Here is a 22,868-nt window from a genome sequence, read left to right on the forward strand (position 1 = left end):
CAAAGTGTCTTTGTGTTTGAATCTGACAGCTCTTGTTCGGCCCGCTCCTTGTACTGCTGCCGGGCTGCTCTCGTTTGGTCTTTTTGTGCAGCTCAGACTTCTGCTTTGTTCCCAGATCTGAAAGCTAGTTTCTTCCTGTTAATACAATCCTTAATACCTTTAGTGATATAGGGTTTGTTATTAGGATACCGTTTAACCGTTTTCTGGGGTATGACAGAGTCGATACAGAAAGAAATGTAGGCTGCAGTTGATTCAGTAGCACTGTCAATATCTGCATTGTAAGAAACAAATGTGACCCACTCACCCGGTCTGCTGTGACAATGCTAGTGACACCACTCTCTGAATATAATGACATTATTGCTAAAATGACACAGTTTTACAACAATAATGCTAATGCAAATAGTAAAATGAAAGCTGCCAAATCTAGACCTCCAGTTGCTGCCTTTGGCGAGAGAGAATGTTCTAGATTGCCTAATGGTTTCCATCATAGACCAAGGAGATTTGCAAGAATAAATTCAGAAGGTGTCATTCTTTGCTATGCGTGTGGAAAAGCTGATCACATTGCTAGACATTGTCAAGACAATGTTTGATGATGATAGATGATAGATGGGCTATCGTGGTTTGCTTAAGAAAATAGGCAATTTAGAAACCCAGTTGGCACTGTTGGAAGGAAATACAGAAGTCATTCACACCTTGTCAAACTTATCACTACACGAGCAACATGACTGTAGCTCAGTCACAAGCAAATGCTGATGCAAATTAGAATTAGTTTTATGATAGTAACACACTGTAGAAAAAGGTTTACTATCAAAAGGGGGGTGATTATTTATGATTTATGAAACATGTTTTATTAGCATTGATATGTAGTTGTAATTTATAATAAATGTTTTAATGACATTGTTTAGAAATAATTTTTAAAAACATTACACATATAGTTAATTTGATTAAAAGATAAATTAAAATACACAGAATTAAAAAAAAAAAAAACATTTTAAAGGGCCCTTTTATTGTAAAAATAAAAAAAGATCAATTGTTTTTATGAATTCAATTAATTAGACATGCTTTTGTTTATTAAAATTTAATTAAACCATTCAAATGGAATTCAGAAAACTTGAAACACAAAACACTGAATTTGTTTCCAAGTGTGTAAATATGTGGGTGTTTCTGTTTAATTTAAAGGCTAATTCTTTGCATTGTGCTTGTATTTTCTGTTTCAGATGCTCTTAAACAGTAGATGGGGACAGCCGCCGTCACCCAAGTTATTTTTGCCCAGGCTGTGCAAAAGTGGCTACGCTATATGCGCCAGACCGCGCAGGAGGGACTGGACGACAAAACATTCAGACGTCAGAGGACATGCTGTGTAAATAGTCTAAAGAGGAATAAGAGGCTAATAAAATTAATTTGTTCTTAAATAGTGTGGCGTGGTCTGTGTTTTAGGCTAGTCTATAGGCATACAAGCTTTCAAATGTTCCATCACTTTTTAACATCCTGGTTGTAGATAAAGCAGCATATTCATTATAGGCTATTTCATTTAGGGCATTACATTTTCGCATGCTTATCCCATCATTTTCTATGGCTTAATAACAATTGAAATTCCATTGAAATCACATTGATCTTTAGTTCAGTTGAAATTTCAATATTGTTTCAATATTCCTGATAATTAAAATACCACTGAAATTCCGTTGATCTATGGACAGGATTTCAACGTTGTTTCAATATTAAAACAGGGTGCAAAATGATGTAGAATCAACATCAGAGTTCGACTTAATGTTGACAATGGAATGTTGATCATGTTTCAATGACTGTTTGCTATCTGGGCAAACTGTTCAGGTTAGCCAACTTTGCTATTAAACCACAGTTCTGGATTTATGCCACATAGGCCTGGTTCCTGGTTATGGTTTTTAGAATAAACAGGTGCTGGTCATAAATTAGAATATCATCAAAAAGTCAATTTATTTCAAGAATTCAACTTAACAGGTGAAACTAATATATGATATAGACTCATTACATACAAAGTGAGATATTTCAAGCCTTTATTTGTTATAATTTTGATGATTATGGCTTACAGCTTATGAAACCCATGAAATCAAAATTAGAATATTACATGAAATCACACAGTAATTACACAGTGATACCATGGTCATTGAGCCAGATTTTGGTTCTTTTGGCAGTGTGGGCAGGTGCAAATCCTGCTGGAAAATGAAGGAAGCATGAAGTGCTCTGGAAATGTCCTGGTAGACGGCTGCGTTGACTCTGGATTTAATAAAGCACAGTGGACCAAAGTCCTCTTTTCTGATGAGAGCAAATTTTGCATCTCATTTGGAAACCAAGGTCCCAGAGTCTGGAGGAAGAATGGAGAGGCACACAATCCAAGATGCTGGAAGTCCAGTGTGAAGTTTCCACAGTCTGTGTTGGTCATCGGCTGGTGTTGGTCCACTGTGCTGTCCACTCAACGCAGCCGTCTACCAGGACATGTTCAGAGCACTTCATGCTTCCTTCAGCAGACAAGCTTTATGGAGATGCTGACTTCATTTTCCAGCAGGATTTGCACCTGTTGTAAAGTTGAAAAGATCTCTCATAGAACACCTGGGGTTTGCTGCAGAAATGAGTTTTTCAGATCCAGACTGTCATTTTGTAAGTAAAGAAATCTGATATTTGTGTTCAGACGGTGTAATTATATGCATGAGTTGCTCGCTATCGTTCTGATATAAGCATCAGCTCGGCAGCAAGAGACCAACAACAGTAACAGTCTTTATAGAAACAGAGGACAGCAAAATGAAAATTGTAAGGCTAATCAGACAAAAAAAGCATCAAAGTCATTACTGTACACCTGCATTATGTGTCTGAAACCACTCACTCGCACTGAATTCCACATTTGAGTGAATTCAGACAGCCAGAGACACTACTTTTTGTCATGTCATGTTGTGAATATGATTAAGAAACATTGTTTTTAATATTATCAATGTTGAAAACTCAATGTTGTACTGCTTCATATTTTTGTGGAAACAGTGTTGCATGTATTTTCAGGATTCTTTGATAAATAAAAAGTTCAAAATAACAGCATTTACTTGAAAAATGCATCTTTTGTAACATTATAAATGTTTTATGGTCACTTAAGATCATTTTAATGTGTCCCTGCTGAATAAAAATTACGCTGACCTAAAACCTTAACCAATAAAACCTTTTTTTTAAATTTTTTATTATTGATTATTAATATTATTTGTGTGTTCAGATTTTAAAAAACTATCACATACGCCAAAAAAAAACAGATTTCTGTTGCCAAGCCATAAAGATTGCTGTACTATGATAAATAATATTTTCATTAACAGAGTTTAGTACATTGGTTTAATAATAAGAACACAAGCACAACGAAACAACTACAAACAAAGAAACCCAATATCAAGTGTAGATGAAAGAAAAGAATAAAGTGATATCTTGTACCTGGTCTGTTTTCGGTACCCGACAGCAACTTCCAGCGTCATGGTGTTTCCAGCATCTCTCCCTCTGAGAAACAAACGCTCAACACAGACCCTGCGGAGGCTCAATCCCTCTTTCATCCCTTTAACACTGAATCCTCTGTTTCTTTTCCCCGCTTCACTCTCAGCTCACACACTCTTTCTCTTCTGATGTCTGTAAAGTGACATTTAGCTTCATCTCTGCCAGTAAAGGACTGAAAAATCAAATCTATCTAATATCTCAGATTCTTCTCCTGGACAGCAATGAGAAGTACATGGAAACAGAGCAAATGGAGACTTTTTCTAAAGTCTGCTTTTTTTCTGATAAAAAGAAAATGCTGGTTGATGATTTATTTATTTATTTTTCTGGGAGACATTTATCGTCTCTAGTTTCAGAAGAGATCTCAAAAATGACTAAGTGAATATGATATCTCTATATGCTATGAAATGTATTTGTCATAAAACATGATTGTATTGATCTGTTAAGTCATTATAGGGAAATGCTAGCATTGCATAAAAAAAAAAGGCTAAGATTTTTGGATTAAACTTCTTCAACTTCTAGCTTTTCTGCAGTCCTGTGGTGTTATTCTATGCAAGTGTACAGGCTTCATGTAGTCTCTCATTAAATGAATCCATAACAGTATTCTGCAAATGGAAAACTACATTCAGTAACTGCAAAACTGCATGCATAATAATAAAAAAATATGACAGGCTCATACGTAAACCTGGGCTGAACCCAATCTGCAAATAAATACTCGAGACACTTCTAGTCACGACCATCTGTGAGACAAACATCTGACCTGACCTGATCTTCTCTCTGATAACACCAGTTGAACATCGTAAGTATTTGTAGCTTGAACCTTTGGTGTCTCTTTTATGTGACTGAACACTAAGTAGTGATAAACTTTTGTAATTTAATATTAAAAACAATGAAACCATGAAGAATTTGTCTGCTAAAAGGAGTAATGGATTTTCCTTTGCACTTTTTTTCACCCTCCAGACCAGCAAGATGTTGCTTTTATTTTTCGGTCTGCTTTCTCTGGCAGCAGCGGCTACTGAAGGTACCGCATTTTACATTATTAAGTTTCACAGATTGGCATGAGCAGGATTTTGTGTGTCTAGTAAAATATGGTTTATTTTGTGTTTTGTCTTGCAGTGGGTCTTGGTGGTAAAGTGCTTCTGTTTCCAACTAAGACTAACTCCAGCTTTGTTAAACTCACTCCTGAAAAGCCACTGAGTCTCTCAGCGTTTACTCTCTGCATGCGTGTGGCGACGGAGCTCCAGGGTGCGAGGGAGATCATTCTGTTCACCTACCGAACACCCAAGACCGACGAGCTCAACGTGTGGAGGGAGAAAGATGGCCGATTGTCCTTGTATATTCAGTCTAGTCACGATGCAGCGTTTTTCCACCTGCCTCCTCTCTCCACGTTCCAGACTCACCTGTGCATCACCTGGGACTCTGCGACTGGGCTTGTTGCTTTTTGGGTGGACGGACGGCGCAGTGTGTACCAGCTCTATAAGAAAGGTTACTCAGTTCGTCCTGGCGGCACCGTTCTGCTCGGCCAGGACGCTGATAAATATGTGAGTGCATTTGACCCACAGCAGAGCTTTGTAGGTGAAATTACAGATGTGTGCATGTGGGATCATGTTCTCTCTAGCAGTCAGATTGAGGCGTTGAATTTAAACCAGGAATGGTTTCCGACGAAGGGAAACGTGATTGACTGGAACACCATCAGCTATGAGACCAGTGGAAATGTTATAGTGGTTTAAAATAACTGATACAGATCTGATTCCTCCACACAGTTGTGTCATTCTTTATGATCTGTTTTAATGAGTTTCTAAGCTGTAAAGGCTAACTAATAAATTCTCAGCATCACAACTACAGTGTCTGTGCATCATTTGGAAGAAAGAGCTGAATGTTGAAAAAGGGGTTTTAGTGGTCTATGTGTTCAATTTGCATTTTACAGTACCAGTCAAAAGTTTGGACTCTATTTATCTATCATCTATCATCTCAAATTCCGACTTATTTTCCCGTAATAAATTTCCCGTTTAGATCACAGTGCATTAACTAATGGTAAATGAATAAATGTTCCACACAAGATTAATAAATACTGTAAAATTGTTAATTGGTAGTTCATGTTATATTATGTTTTAGTAACAAATAAATGCATGACAGTTTACAACTATCTTTATGAACACTACCATTCTAAAGATTTTTTATGTTTTTGAACTGCTTCTGCTCACCAATGCTGCATTTATTTGATCAAATATACAGCAAAAACAATAATATTGTGAAATATTATTGCAACTGCAATTTTAACATATTTTTGAATGTCATTTATTCCTGTGATCAAAACTATAAACCAGTCTTCAGTGTCACATGACCCTTCACAAATCATCCATTAGATTGTTGCATAAAGAAATAATTTGCTCATAAATCATAATTTACTCATGTCGTTCCAAACCACTTTGACCGTGTTTCTACTGAGGAACACAAAAGATGTTCGACTGTCCAAGCTCTCTCACTTAAAACGAAATCATACAGTGATCAGGGAGAATAAAAAAGGCCTAAGAAAAGCAATGGATCACAAAACAAACCAGAACTATTAAATCTAAATAAATAATATAATCTGAAAGACTCTGTACTGATCTTTACACATCTTAACTGGGAGTCTCTGAATGATCATGTGTTTCTCAAAGCATTTTAATAAGTGTTGATGACCTGTGACCTCTGGAATGACCTTTGCCCTCTCATGGAGTTCACAGTGAAATTAATGAAAAATTAATTTCTTTTAGTGATGAAACTGTCATTTGATTCATCAGAAAGTCTGAACTCTGAAGCAGAGACTCGTGCAGAATAAAGAAGAAATGATTTCTAAACTCCTAAAGAAGTGAAAACACACTCCATTTTTTCATTTTGCCCAGAGGGAAGCAACATCGTCCTGCAGAGAGAGAGAGACAGACACAGAGAAACGTCTTTTTTTAGACACTTGATTCCTCCGTCAATTAACGCATGTGTATTCAGTGTAGAACGACATCAAACACTGATTCCTGTGAAGCTCCTCTGACACTGACACTGGTGCTCTGACACGTCGAGTCATGTGATCATGCAGACGACACACACTTGAGTCTGGCTGGTGGCATTTCCTCATCTTGTTCCACACTCTTTCGCTTATCCTCTCATCTGTTAAGTACAAATTAAGTCCAAAAATTGTGTAAAAACAGAATTCTGTCATTATTAACTGGTAACGAAATGCACGTGCACATTTGAACCTGGCGTAGTTTGGATTTTCTGGATGTCAAACTGATGGTTTTCATGCATTAAGAGACATTTAGAGACGATGAAACGTTCAATAATCCTGATGTTGAGAAGATCTGCTGTTGAGTCTCATATCAGTGTGTGTGTGTGTGTGTGTGTGTGTGTCTTTCGTCTGTTTCTCTGCTGGAGTGTGTGCTATTTATCTAATGCTATTTCACAATAAACACATAGCCTACTTAGTTTGTGTAATTAAATTGTTTAAAATTTAATGTTAAAAGTTCATACTGATGTTCTATGCTGTAACTTGATTGATTGATTGATTGATTTTTATTTAAAAGGGACCATGTGTAATTAAAAACATAAATGTAAACATTTGATGCATTACACCAGAGTTAGCCTTAGGCTAATTTGCATCTGCAGTCCCCAAGTACAAATAAATACAGCACAGAATAAAATATCAACATTATTGAGTAATGTGACATATCAAACATAAAACGTCAGACATTGTTCAAGAGCATATAACATATACTTTCACACATAAAGTGGCCCTCACTGGCGCACACACACACACACACACACACACACACACTATAATCACACACACAACCCCTTCTCAACCCTTACGCCCTTCTCAACCCTATAAGGAGATAAATGTGACTGAATAAAAAGTGATATTGCCCACTAACAAGTTAGTGGTTGCATTGTTGTGAAAGTTTTAAGTGTTTTTTTATGTTAACTTTAAAGGCACCAAACAAGTCACAAGTTTTTATGTTGTCTGGAATTGTGTTCCATTGTATCACTGCTTTGACAGAGAAAGCTGCCTGCCCAAATGCTGAATAGCGAAAGGGTACAGTGCAGCTATGTACAGAAGCTATTCTAGTGGTCCTTATAGAACCACGGTAACAGACAAACTCACTCAAGCAGGTGGGGGCCAGGCCTTTTAGGATTTTGTAAACTGTGCATAAATTTGAGAATATTCTAAAATTTTCAAAAGTCAATAGATTGTACTTATGTAGTATGTCACAGTGGTGGTACCTAAATGGCTTTTTATCAAAGATTTTCAGGGCCTGTTTATACAGGGATTCTAATGGCCTAATTGTTGTTTGACTAGCCTGCCCCCAACAGGTGATACAGTATGCGATATGTGAGAAAATAAGAGCATGTAAGAATATCTTAGCAGCCTCTGTTGATAGAGAGGATCTAATCTGTCTAAAATTTGCCAAATTGTATTTAATGATTTTTGTCATTTTCGTTATGTGTTTTTTAAAGGTCAGGCTTGAATCAAGCAGCACTCCAAGATATTTGAATTCAGAAACAGTCTCAATCTGTTTACCTTTAAAGCAGATGTTTACGTCTAAAATGTTCTGCTTGGTTTTGGTAAAGAACATGCCTTTCGTTTTACCTATGTTCAAAGTAAGGCAGGATTGATCTAACCACTCGGCCACTCCAACCAAAGCATTGGTTAATTTAGTTGCAGCTTGTTGAGCTGATGTTGCATGAGTGTACAAGACTGTGTCGTCAGCATAGAGTTGTACCTCTACGTCGTGACAGTACTGAGGTAGATCGTTGATGTACAGACTAAAGAGTAGTGGGCCTAACACAGATCCTTGAGGTACACCCGTTGTGCACCTCAAGAAGCTGGAGCACATGCCTTTGATTTTTACACACTGCCTTCTATTGGATAGGTAAGACGAAATCCATGCAAGTGTATTGGACGAAAGGTTGAAGCTAGTGAGTTTAGACAAAAGGACATTGTGATTAACTGTGTCAAAGGCTTTACTTAAGTCCAAAAACACAGCTCCAACAACTCCTCCTTTGTCAAGACCAGATCTGATTCGCTCTGTTAGATGTAGAACTGCTGTTTCTGTAGAGTGAAGTTTTCTGAATCCAAACTGGACTGGGTTTAGACCAGGGTTACAGCTGTTAATGTGATCTGTAAGTTGGTTTATGACCACTTTTTCAGCAACCTTGGAGATTACTGGTAATAAACTTATGGGTCTGTAGTTACTGACTACGTGACGGTCGCCAGACTTAAAAATAGGACTTACAATAGCGTTTTTCCAGTCTGTAGGAAAAAAACTGTGAGTAATTGAGAGGTTTACTAGATGGGCAATAGGGGAGGTTAGAGTAGCTGAGTGTTTTTTGATAAACATTGTGTCCTGATGAGAAGCATCTTTGCTTTTTGAGTTTCTTAGGGAGCAAATCACTTTATTTATTTCCTCTTCAGTGACTGTAACTAAGTCAAAACCCTCTCCTACAATACCAAAGCTAATACATTGTTCCCTAGGTTTAAAATGATTTCCTAATTCCTGAACAGATTCAATAAAAAAAGAATTAAAAGCAAAGGCAATTTTTGTGTCATCATCTATTATCTCGTTTTGAACTGTAAGCCGAAAATCCTCTGTATGATGGTGAGCTCTCCCTATTAAACTATTGATACTTTTCCATATTTGGCTGCTGTTACCGTTAGCATCTTTCAAGAGTTTAAGAAAAAATTGTGACTTGGCTAATCTTAGTTCATTAACCACTTTGTTCCTCAAGCCTTTGTAAACCAAAATGTCTGCATCCCTTTTGGTCTTGATGGACTTTTTTAAAGCAGCATCTCTACTCTTCATCAGTTTCCATAAATTTTCACTGAACCAAGGCAGGTTAACCTTGTTTCTGTTTTTTCTCTTAATTTTAACAGTGAGTTTATCTCTGACAACATTGATCTTTGATGTAAATAACTGACAGCTGTACTCCAGATTTTCAGAAGATAAAATATCTCCCCAGTCCAAGTTATGTATCTCAGTGTCAAATGTGTCCTGCTTGCATTTAGGTATACAGAAAACGTTTTTGTTGCGTAATGATGTATTATTCTTAAATCTATTTTGGGTTAATTTCCTTGCCACCAAAGTTAAGTTATGGTCAGATAAACCAGTGATAAGATTGTAACTTTTTGTTATCCTTTCAGGTTTATTACAAAAAAAAAGATCAAGTTGTGTACTTGAACGTTTTGTAATTCTGGTTGGGCCATTTATCAACTGTTCTAAATGGAATTTATCTGTAATTACTTTTAACTTTCTCCTCTTTGACTTATCTTCCCAATTAAGATTAAAATCCCCCATGAGAATAATTTCTTTATTGTGGTCACATTCTTTGAGAATGTCAGACAATTCTGTATAAAATGTGTCATTGGCAGTTGGGGGTCTATAAAAGCCTATAATGGTGAATGACATTTGCTGAGACAAAACGACTTTTAGTGCAACATACTCAAGGGAGATAGCTGACTTGAAAAACATACGTTCACAGTTGATAGAGTCTTTCGCTATGATAGAGAACTATCATTTTAATATAAATCATACACTGTCAGAATAAAAAGGTTGCATTTTATTGGTGCAACAGCCTATCACTGGAAGTCCCTTATTATGACAATTAACATTACAGTGACCATAGTTCAAACAGGTCTATGATATTTTAGAGATTTTTGTAGAAGTAAACATTTTAACCATGTGTAAATAAAATTATAATCTAATACATTCCAATTAAGGCGTATTGAATGTTAACATGTCTTTCAAATATAATGTTAAGTGGGTGTCATTACCCATTTTAATCTTAGTAATTCAATAATTTAAGAAATTTTCAAATTTAAAAGTTCACTTTAGAGGTATCGTATTGGTATCGGTATCGGCGATACTGGCCTTGAAAGTATCGGTATCGTGTCGAAAACAAAATAAGTGGTATCACCAATCCCTACTGCAAATGTAGAAAACTGATCAGATATCAGGTAAAAACCCACATTGGTTCTCAGTGCCTCCTCATGATTCATGGGTTGACAGGGATTTTGAAGTGTTTTTTTTTTTATTATTATTATTTTATATTTTATTATGCAACAGTAACAAAAACTTAAACAAAAATACAGAACAGTAATGTACAGTAATAGACAATAATGAGGGTTACAAGACAAATCAACAAAGAATATTACATTAGCTTAAGTGTTTTACACCATGATAGAGTCTTACATGCAGTAGAGTTTTTAGATTTATATGCATTTGTGTATATAAAATTAGGTCGAAGTGTTTCGAAACAGTTATGACGTATTCACCTTATTCCTCCCCGCCCACTTTTACTTCTGTCCAGTACTTCCGTTGTAAACCAACTTCCGGTTTAGCGGACCCTCATTCAATTTCGAGGAGAACTGCAGAGAAGTCTCACTGATAAAATGTCACATAAGATAAGCTAATTTGTGCCAAATGTGCTATGTACGTGTGTACCAACAGCACAGCAATGCACTGTTTCTCGGGGTAATTTTTAAACGACGTTTAGGTGTTTATATGACCCGTCTGCCTGTCTGATCGCAGCCCGGCCGATGTGTAGTGTTTAGCCTACATTAGCCACAAACATCTAATGTTGTAATGGTCTCACTACAGGACACATACACATGCTATACCTTGTTTGAAAGCTATGGTCCTCTAGAATTCAGTCGCTGGATTTATTTTACAGCCATTATTTGTGTTAGAGATCAAACCATAAGAAATTGCAGCTAACAGGTTAGCAGTTAGCTAAGCTAACGTTACCCTCTTGTTCATCTAGTTGAGGCTCTACTTTCTTTCTACACCAGTTCGTGGCTATTTTTTTCTCATCTGTTGGCTATACACTGCAAATGTATCTGGTGATTAAGCAAACAAACTGTGGTGTAATAATGTTTCAAACTTTACATGTAGTAGTGTTTGTGCACATCTTCATAACTAAGTAATAGCTATTAGAAAGACACTATTAAATAATTTGATTGTGGCATTGTTTCAAAAGCTTCAAGTGAAATGTACTTTAGTACGTTGCAGCAGTTGTTAATAACCATAGGCCAACGCATTTGGCTATAATATTATAGTCTATCTACTTATATCAAGACAGATAACAGATTGGACCAGGGCAAACAAAGCGCTAAGTAGCTAAACCAGGAAGTGAGATTACGCGGATGGCGCCACCCAGTGCTACTTCCGGAATAAGGTGAATAGTCCTGTCAGCCGTTATCCTGTTCTCGTAGTGAACACTCTTCAATTGCACGTGCAAATGTGGCGGCGCGCGCTGTATCGCCTCACTGTATATAAAGTGCAAAATAATCTACGAGCATGCAACGCCGTTACGTTGTAAATTACACGAAATAAAAGTAATGCAGGGTTGATTTTCATTCTATTCACCAGAAGCAGTTTCCATGTTTCATTAACAGTTCTTGTTAGTATTGTGTATTCACCATGGTAACTGTCGTTTCCATATTAACCCCAAAATGCCACTATTTTTCTTTGTTTTATTTTTAATATTTTTAAATGACTGTAGTGGCTCATACCAACATTGTATTTACAAAAACTAGTTTGGGACTGCTATTTAATAGCTTTAGCATAGGCCTAATGTTTGTTTATTAGTCTCTTTACTATTAGTCATATTCTTACAATTTATGGTAGTAAGGGGAAAAGTGCTTGTGTGTGTTAACAAATTTTGTGTAAACGTGTTATAATTTGCCTATATATACGTGTATATATGTATGTATGTATTTATAGGCAAATATAGCCTAGGTGTAAAAAATTAATGGAGATGGGCTTGGCTTAGCGAAATGGGGGGAGAATGGCAAGCCTTTTAGTTCGTGGACTAAAAAAATCAAACATCCAGGTACGTGTCTTTGCACAGTATGTCACAGGAGACTTCAATATGGCAATAATGGCAAAAAAGTGCTAGGTCGCCATCAATCAGAAGCTAGTCACAATGTTGCCATTCGTGCTCTACATATTATGCTCCCTGCCTGGTTTTCATAAATTAAAATAGCTTTTAAAATACGCCTACTGGCAATATTAAAGCGGTTTAAAACGTCTTCCCTTAAAACGCTATTGGTCTCGATTATTTAAAAAGTTAAAGGAATATGACTTGGCCTAAAAATTTTTTTCAGTCATAAGAATTTTTTTCACTTTAATCCCTGCACTCATTTATACTATATAGAACTGATTTTTTTAGCGGCTGTGAAGTACTAAAATCAAAATAAGTATCTACTCGAGAGAGTTTGTGATTTCAGCGCTTCTTTCAGCTTTTTCTACAGATTCAGGGACTTCATCCTTCGAAGGCCGATTGCGTCACAGCGGATCGATGAAGTCTGTCTCAATTCAAAGGCTCCTTCAGATGCGTCTTCATTTCCCGTGAAACAACACTCACATTTCCCATTTAACACTCAGTCCGACCTTCACGGCCTTCGAAGGATCCAGACTCTGAATTGACCGTTCACAAAGACCTGCCCCCTTTAGTTACTGTTGCTATGTCCGATAAGCGACGCCGCTCTCACGCCACACACACGTTCTCACGCAGTGAAACACACATCGCGGAGCAAAGAAACTGACAACACACTGACAGACAGGACAGACCAGGGTACTTTTGATATGAAACAAAGTCCCACCTTTAAAATTTTGTCATTTTTTAAAGACATTTAAACAATAAATACCGTTTTGTGTCTCTTTAATGTGTCTGACAGATCGCTGTAGAGCCTCAGTTAAAGCTGCTCATGAACCGATCATCTCTTCCTTCTAGTTCATTTATAGCATCAAATAAACATGAATAAACATCAGAAGGAATGTTGTTTTAACAGCGGAAAGACGTCAGTACACTTCGTTTCTCAAGTTTAAATCCTCCAACGTGATCTACTAACTCTCCTGACTGCTTTGTCGGACAAAATGGCGGATGGCGGATTATGATTGGTCAGATCGCCTGTCAATCAAACTCCCTTAGAAGGGTCAATTGGGACGCAGCCATTGACATAGTAGTTGTTCATTTAAGCTATTAGTCGACTAATCGCACATGTATATTAATAAGCCATATAAATCATAATAATAAGCCTTTAATTTCCTATATATAATACATCGGCTAATCAGAGCTCAAGCGCACACATAAAGCTTGCCACAGCGCACCGGCAAACTACAGAGAACCGCCGGTAACGATCTGTCCATCACAGACTGAGTGACTTCGACACAAGTTTATTTTTCCTGCGACTAACTGATGAATAAACTTTTTGGTTGACTAAGCCTCTTCTAGTCGACTAAAGAGTAGTTGAATATGAAGGAGCAGCTCTACACTCAATTCAGTCTCTCGTCGCGTAACGATGAAACTTGCAGAAAGAGTCTCTGTAAAATCCAGCACTAAAGCTGCAGGTTAAACACATCTGTGTGTGATGATGGAGGATCTGCTTCTGTCACGAGACTCGACTCCAGCTCTGAGTATCGCTCCACTTATTCACCGAATTACAGTAATCTTCAATTACCTACAATAATCGTCTCATAGTTTTGAGAATAAGTTTTTAAATAAAAATTAAGTTAAAAGCACAAATAAAAATTCGTATCTCTTTCTTATCACACTCTAAAAAATGCTGGGTTGTTTTAACCCAATGTTGGGTCAAATATGGACTAACCCAACGTTGGGTTTAAAATGCAATTTAAAAATGGACAAACCCAGCTGTTGGGTTACATTTTTAATGTAACCAATGCAATTTGTCCATTTTTTAATTGCATTTTTGTCCATTTTTGATTTTGTCCAAAATGCAATTTGTCCATTTTTAAACTGCATTTTTTAACCCAACGTTGGGTTAGTCCATATTTGACCCAACATTGGGTTAAAACAACCCAGCATTTTTTAGAGTGCAGAGGCGTCTGATTGGTGCAGAGGAGGGAGAGGCGTGTCTAAACTGAACTGTTGATCAAGGTTATAATTAAAACAGCAAGCTAATATAAAACTATTACTGTCTGCAGAATACAGTGTGTAGTAAACAAATTACATGTTAGGATGGTCAAATGAAATAATCATGAATATTATGAAAATTAAAGTCTATTATTAATAAAAGGAGGCAACTAGGATCTCAGATCTCAAATCACTCAGATCTCAAATGTGTCTCTGATCTATAAGAGCACAAAATCTCTTTCTGAACTCTATAATTATTAAGAGTGTCAGATTAATTTAGATGGTTTTATTTCAGATGTAAGTGTGACGATTATTTCAGATCCTCCTTTGAGCAGCTGCAGTTTCAGTTCAGTCACTGTGACTCTGACTGACGGAGGTTTTTGTACGACTCTTTATCACTGTGTGAACACATAATCACCCTCACAACTATTAGCAGAATTTGTTCTGCAATGGAAACTCTGACAGTAATAATGTCCAGCATCTTCAGTCTGGACTCCACTGATGGTCAGAGTGAAATCACTGTTAGATCCACTGCCACTGAATCTAGATGGAGTTCCTGACTCGAGGTGCTTTGCATAACGAATCAGGAGTTTAGGAGCTTCTCCAGGTTTCTGTAAGTACCAGAATAAACCTTCAAGCCCACTACTCCATCTCTGCACATCACTGCTGGTTTTACATTTGATATTCACAGTTCCTCCTGGTTGTTCTGCTGTTATTGAGGGACTCTGAGTGACGGTGATCTGTCCTCTACACTCTGAAACACAACAAGAAGAAAATCAGCAGAATAAATGAATGATCTTTGCTAAAACAAGTAGTAAATGCAGTGAAAGTGAGTGTCACCGTTGAGGAGCAGCAGCAGAGAGCAGAAGATCAGTGTGTGTGTCCTCATCTTTACTGGGAATGAGTGAAACTGAAGGACAGAGATGTTGGATGAACAGTCTGACTGACAGACGCTGATATTGAGCTTCAGTCTCAGGGGTGGGACACAAATTCAAAGCCGTTTCCTCTCAAATGAGTCTCAGTCACGACAGAAGAGCAGAAATGAGGAATATGACAATGTTCAGAAGTTCATTTTCCCTCATCAAACACTCAATAATAGTTTGTTTCTCTGTGATTCACTCTCAGCAGCAAACTGGATGTCGGCAGTAATCATCAAATCATTTTAAAAATAACTGGTAAATATTATTATTATTATTAATCTAAGGTGGAAACAGGCTTGAATATATATTTCTTTTGGACTGTTCTTCATCTTTTTTCTGATCTGTCGTCGGCTCTGCTTTGTGTGTTTCATACACAACTGTACGTGTGCTTTATCATTCAGTCATAATTTTATTACAATTCAATCAACATAGTTTGAAATAAAAGAATAACTTCATGTGTTTGAGTCCATTTGTGATTGTGAATAGTCCTCTATTCTGATTTTTTTAAAAATATATAAATCCATAAATAAAGTAATAATTACAGCGCTCAGTAGGAGGGAGAGGCTTAGATATGTATCCGCCTTATTGATCAATGCATAAATAAGTGTTATTCACTGAAACCAGTGTTTATAATTAAGATAATACATTACAATAATATGGTAAGAAATACCAGTTTGCAATATCATGACTCTGTTCATCACTGACACTAACAAATCAATGCATTTTCATCAAAAATATCAATGCATTGTGGTGAGAATGCGCTGCTTTGTGTTTATATAACTCAATAAGCAATATCCATATGCAGAATTATCTTATTAATGATCAACTAAATGCTGTGAAAATATGAGCTAATATCTACTGCCGATATAGATCTTCATGCATGTGAATAAGGTTGTTCTGAAGGGAATGAGCCAGTAGAGGTCAGTGATTATCTTCATTATCTGTCAGATCCTCTTCTTTGAGCGGATGAACTGCTGGATCATCAGGATGAGAGTCGAGGTCTAAGAGCAGCGCTGGCCTTCACTGGTGTGTGTTCATACAGGACTGTGTGTGTTTATACAGTGTAAGCTGATACTGTACTGACTGATTGATAAGGAGCAGAACCTGCCTGTAGTTTATAAAGAGATTGATCAGTGTTTGATGTTCTTATACTTGTAATTTGTCAGTATTGTAGTTGTTTCTTACAGTATAACCACATCTTGATCCACATGTTGAGTCTCAAATAAAAGCAACTAATGGAACGTTGTGCTTTTTAATCGACGTCCCACAGTGATTATATTCACTAGTTCTCATGAAACTTTATTAAAAGGCTTCAGATGCAGTCGACAGTTAACTTGCTCTTGACTGTATTTGACAGATCCAATATGGCGAACGGCTGATATAGATCTCAGTCATATCACTGATCTAGAAGAGCACAAAGTCTCAAAGCTGTGCTGAGATCAGTCAGTCGGTCAGTTAACACCATATTTTTATTCTCCCTAAAGATATGAATATGAGGAAATTTAAAACAAATATCACTGAGACTCACCCTTATGTAAAGAAAATATATTTCCCATATATGAATGATCAATATATTAAATGGTTTAACAGTAAATTTGAAAATATACAGAATAATATATTGTGTTAATATATAACAATATATTTAATAATACATAAGGAATTGCCGCTTTTTATATATTGAAAAATATGTAATATACCATAATGTATGTAATTTTATATTCAGAAATACTGAACTAGAAATCTGTTGTAACTCATTCCGTGAATGTGTTTGTGTGTGTGTGTGTGTGTGTGTGAACATACATTTACATTTGTATGGGAACATGCATGTTCAATATATGTGCACAACAATTAATAATATTTTATATTTATTAATATATAGCCATGGTCAATGCGTATATTGCAGTATATTGAAAAATATAAGCACTAGTTTCCCATATATGGAAATGTATTATGTAATATATCGCATTATATTTTGCAGTATATTCCCATATATTTTTGTTCTGTAAGGGCAGGGACACTGGTGGACTTTGTCTAGTTGTTTCTCTCAACGTATGCTTTTATTTCTGACCTCTATAATCTAATAAAAAGATTAATTTAGATGGTTTTATTTCAGATGCAAGTGTGACGATGTTATTTCAGATCCTTCTTTGAGCAGCTGCAGTTTCAGTTCAGTCACTGTGACTCTGACTGACGGAGGTTTTTGTACGACTCTTTATCACTGTGTGAATGTAAGATCGCCCACACAATCATTATCAGAATCTGTTCTGCAATGGAAACTCTGACAGTAATAATGTCCAGCATCTTCAGTCTGGACTCCACTGATGGTCAGAGTGAAATCACTGTAAGATCCACTGCCACTGAATCTAGATGGAGTTCCTGACTGGAGGCGGTTTGCTCTATAAATCAGGAGTTTAGGAGCTTCTCCAGGTTTCTGTAAGTACCAGGCTAAGAAATCATCATTGAACACATCTCTGCTGGTTTTACATTTGATATTCACAGTTCCTCCTGGTTGTTCTGCTGTTATTGAGGGACTCTGAGTGACGGTGATCTGTCCTATACACTCTGAAACACAACAAGAAGAAAATACACTCAAAACTTTGACAATATACTTGAAGAAATGAATTAATATCAAACTTGTGCTCCACAAACCTTGAGCAAACGCTGTGAGAGTCCAGATGAAGATGATGATGAAGGTCATGTTGATGAAGATTGTTGTGTGTGTCAGTGATGAAGTGTTAAACTCACAGCACTATAAACACTCTCACACACTGAAGATCTGATCAATATGCAAACACACTCCACATCATTTCCCTGAAGACAGTCACTCATTAACACACAAAACACAATCACTGAAGTGAGAACAGAGTAAAAAATGTTTTCATATTTGATCTTCTACAAAAGCCAAAATGGTAAAAATGACAGAATTCAATTCAGTTCTGATTACATCTAAGACCAACTTTAGTATATAAACCTGAATATCTGCTGAGAATAGTTTTACTGTGAGGAGCAGAGGAGCACGCCGACTGAAGTTTCAGAGATCCGACTAACACATCGGCAAAGTCAATGTATACTCAGAACTGTAGAGGTTAATAATGGGTTTAGCGTTTAGTGGCCATTTCCATAACACCAAAAAGGAGGACACTTTGCGGCATTTAGTGAGGCAAGAATAATTGCATAGGACTATGGTGTACTTGCAACTACAATACAATGTTGTCCATTATATCGATGGTATCATGATACACTGATTCTGGAATAGTCTATTCGTTGCCAGAGAATTTGATCTACGATATATCGTAATGTAGACCTATGTGTAACAGAAGTGGCAAAAAAGTGTTTGTTCACAGTATTTGTATTTATTCAAGTTTTTATTGTTTCAAAAACTGACCACTGAGATGAACCTGTCTTGCAAAGTGCGCAGTGCCTGAAAACATAAAATTTCTGGACTTCTGGAAATAACAGAAATACATAAACAAATAATGAATGCAAAAATAAATAAATATACATTTCAGTTCTTAAAGAAGTTCCCCCTCTGCAGCAGCTCAGGCGACACCAGCTCCTCTATAGGGACATCATGGCCAAATTCGTGCTCTTTTGTCCATTCCGAATTACATTAAATGAGGTCTGACGTTTCGGCATGTTAATGTTATGATATGACGTAGCCAGCACGTGGACTCCATGACGTGGAGGCTTGTTAATGTTCTTAACCAATGATATATCAGATATTTTTCTGACAGCGCTTTCAGCCAATCGTTTGTTTGGCCAGAGATCTTACGCTGCTGCGTCCCAATAAAGATTCTAGAGCTGGGGTTTTTAGGCCGATTCAGCGCAACTCCAAAAAGGAGGACAAATGAGTGTCAGGCTTGAGGCTGCGCCGGACAGGGGGCTTAAAATCCAGACGTATGGCCACCAACAGAGTGTTGTTAGACCAGTCTAAACAGCGTGAGCATTATTCTAACTAAGTGTACGTGTGAAACCACGGCATAATTATACAAAGTTCCCATTAGAAGTACCCTTACGAAAAAGAAGTTTATTCATGTGTGCTATTAGGCTAGTATGCTTCTTTTAAACTAAAAATAAGAAAGTATACTTTCAGTCTACTTTTTATGTACTTCTCAGAAATATACTTTATGTAATTCTCAGAAATATACTTCAAAATCCACTTAAGTATACTTGACTTATACTGACAGAAAAGTCTAAGTATATTTGGTCTCTACTTGTTGATCGGGATATACTTAAAAGTATAATTAAGTATTCTAAGATTTCTTGGCTTGTACGTGTGTTTATTATTATGATTGAGTAGCTTATTAATTTTTTTTTTTAAACATAATATTACACACTGTCTTATAAACTAACATGTTCAGGTTTATATAGTAACAAGCTTTCGGGTGGAATAGTTTATAGAGTAAATAAAATAAGCATGGAAAATAAGTTTATTCAAGTGTTCTATTAGTATACTTCTTTTCAACTAAAATTAAGAAAGTATACTTTCAGTCTACATTTGATGTACTTCTCAAAAATATACTTTATGTACTTCTCAGAAATATACTTAATTACACTTAAGTGTACTTGACTTATACTGAGAGAAAAGTCCAAGTATATTTGGCCTGTACTTGTACTCAATGTTTTGTTCGAGATATACTTAAAAGTTTAATTATTCAAAGTATACTTGGCTTGTAGTTGTGTTAACTCTTTTGATCGAGTAGCCTATTAAATATACTTTTTTACATAGTTTTTCATATACAGTCTTATGAAACTTTGTTTGAAAATATTGATTAAAATAATGATATAAAACAGATATGTTTCTAATTCTGCATATCTGAATTTTTGGGTAGGTTAGTCCACTGGTGCACATAGGAATTTACTCTAATTCTACTTTACTCTTTCCCACCATTGACTGAATTTTCCAGCTATCCGTGTTTTCACTGGTATACGGTAGGGGGCGCTATGACACATCTTTTAGTACAGAATCTCCGGATCAAAACACAAGAGAAGAAGAAGCTGAAACAAGTAATAGAAGATTGCTCACTCAAATGTAAAATAATGTAATCATCAAACGGCTTGTAAATCAAAACTACTTAATGTTTCCAAATGAAATGAAGCGTAGGCTAACCCATGAAGAGAAAACGACTGAAGCTGTGGGGGTGTTGGACTCTAAGATCTATTATTAATAAAAGGCGGCAACTATAGAGCAAACTGAAATCACTCAGATCTCAAATGTGTTACTGATCTATAAGAGCACAAAATCTCTTTCTGAACTCTATAATTATTAAGAGTGTCAGATTAATTTAGATGGTTTTATTTCAGATGCAAGTGTGACGATGTTATTTCAGATCCTCCTTTGAGCAGCTGCAGTTTCAGTTCAGTCACTGTGACTCTGACTGACGGAGGTTTTTGTACGACTCTTTATCACTGTGTGAATGTAAGATCGCCCACACAATCATTATCAGAATCTGTTCTGCAATGGAAACTCTGACAGTAATAATGTCCAGCATCTTCAGTCTGGACTCCACTGATGGTCAGAGTGAAATCACTGTTAGATCCACTGCCACTGAATCTAGATGGAGTTCCTGACTGGAGGGTGTTGGCCCAATAAATCAGGAGTTTAGGAGCTTCTCCAGGTTTCTGTAAGTACCAGGCTAATCGATCTCCAAACAAATCACTATGCACATCTCTGCTGGTTTTACATTTGATATTCACAGTTCCTCCTGGTTGTTCTGCTGTTATTGAGGGACTCTGAGTGACGGTGATCTGTCCTCTACACTCTGAAACACAACAAGAAGAAAATACACTCAAAACTTTGACAATATACTTGAAGAAATGAATTAATATCAAACTTGTGCTCCACAAACCTTGAGCAAACGCTGTGAGAGTCCAGATGAAGATGATGATGAAGGTCATGTTGATGAAGATTGTTGTGTGTGTCAGTGATGAAGTGTTAAACTCACAGCACTATAAACACTCTCACACACTGAAGATCTGATCAATATGCAAACACACTCCACATCATTTCCCTGAAGACAGTCACTCATTAACAGACACAAAACACAATCACTGAAGTGAGAACAGACAACAGAGTAATTAATGTTTTTCATAATATTTGATCTTCTCTAGTCAAAATGTTAAAAATGATATCATTCAATTCAGTTCTGAATACATCAAGACAAACTTCAGTATTAATCTGAATCTCTGCTGTGAGCAGATCCGGATCCAGACTCAAATCACTGAAGGTTTTCTATAGTAAAGTGCAGATTTAAACTTGAGCAACAGTGAGACATTTAACATTATTTACATGTCATCACTTTTACCAATAATTGGAATATATATATATATATATATATATATATATATATATATATATATATATATATATATATATATATATATATTAAATTTACTTTGCTACAAGTATTTTTCTATTAATCTATTAGTCTACCTTTACATTTCTTTAATGTGTTATTATTGTAACATGTCACGTCCATGCGGAGTGAATCCAGCATTTATATGTAATGTCACTTCAGAAACTTTGCAGCACTGGCCGTCGGTTCTCTTAAAAAACAATAGTTTTATTCAATGGATTATATAGACTTTGAGAATATTTTTACTGTAGTTGGAGTGAAATGAATCCCCAAATTTTTAAACACTAAATCCATGTGTGTTCCTGCAGTTTATGAACAGACATGAGGATCATCACACACACGAGTCTCTGTCAGTCACTGAATAACTGAGTTTGATTGAGAGTCACACATGATATAAACATGTTCACTTTAATAAATTCAGTCAGTAATTCAGTGATGATGATCTTCATAAAGCAGGGGAAGTCAGTGAGTTTCTGTTGTAATGATTTGACGGTGGAAACACAGCATTCAGAGAGTGAGGATCCAAATGCAGTTTATTTACAAGTATAATCCAGTCATAGTTGTTGTGGCAAAAACAATAATTAACAAACAAACAGCATCAAGGCGTAAGAAACATTTCAGAGTCAAATTGTATTAAAGAGAAGAAGTTTTATTCTCTTTAAGAGGCTTGGTCACATTCACCGCAGCCACCCGGTGATCGGAGCAAAAGACCTGATCACACAGGAAACAGACAGTCCTTTATACCTTCTGTAATTTTCCACACATAAATCCAGATCGAGCTAGTTCTTTTTAGAAATACAATGGTCCTTCAACCCCCCTTGGTTTCACTGTCCTCACATTTAATTAATCAGTCAACAATACTATTGATCAGCATTACCAAACATGGACGTTTTCCACTAGAAACAAACATTGATGTATTATTTTAATTTAATACTGTGAAGCTGCTTTGATACAATCTGTTTTGTGAAAAGCGCTATATAAATAAACTTGACTTGACTTGACTTGACACCTGAGACAACTTGACATTATAAGACAACATAAATTGTCATAAATATGTCATAAACATGACATAGCAGATTAATTATCAAACTTAGCTTTATGGGTTAACATTTCATTAAACTGTCATGTGGTTGGTTTTGACATTGGCTGTCATGAAGCCATTATAACATTTTAATGACAAATTAAATTTGTA

The 22,868-nt window shown here is 36.3% G+C and overlaps 1 protein-coding gene and 1 gene segment (V, D, J or C); one reads left to right on the forward strand and one right to left on the reverse strand.

Annotated features, from left to right (window-relative positions):
- The window catches only part of LOC308682903 (Ig kappa chain V region 4135-like), a 1,009,768-nt gene that overhangs the window by 943,213 nt on the left and 43,687 nt on the right, over positions 1-22,868 (reverse strand).
- LOC308682853 (C-reactive protein-like) lies at positions 4,465-5,225 on the forward strand (the record flags this gene model as incomplete). The annotated part of the gene is made up of 2 exons (XM_081352795.1): positions 4,465-4,516; positions 4,612-5,225. 2 exons carry the CDS (start codon positions 4,465-4,467, stop codon positions 5,223-5,225), a joined length of 666 nt encoding a protein of 221 aa, XP_081208921.1.

The sequence above is a fragment of the Scardinius erythrophthalmus genome (genome assembly GCF_964197995.2).
Source record: "Scardinius erythrophthalmus genome assembly, chromosome: 22".
In the NCBI taxonomy this organism is placed as follows: domain Eukaryota; kingdom Metazoa; phylum Chordata; class Actinopteri; order Cypriniformes; family Leuciscidae; genus Scardinius; species Scardinius erythrophthalmus.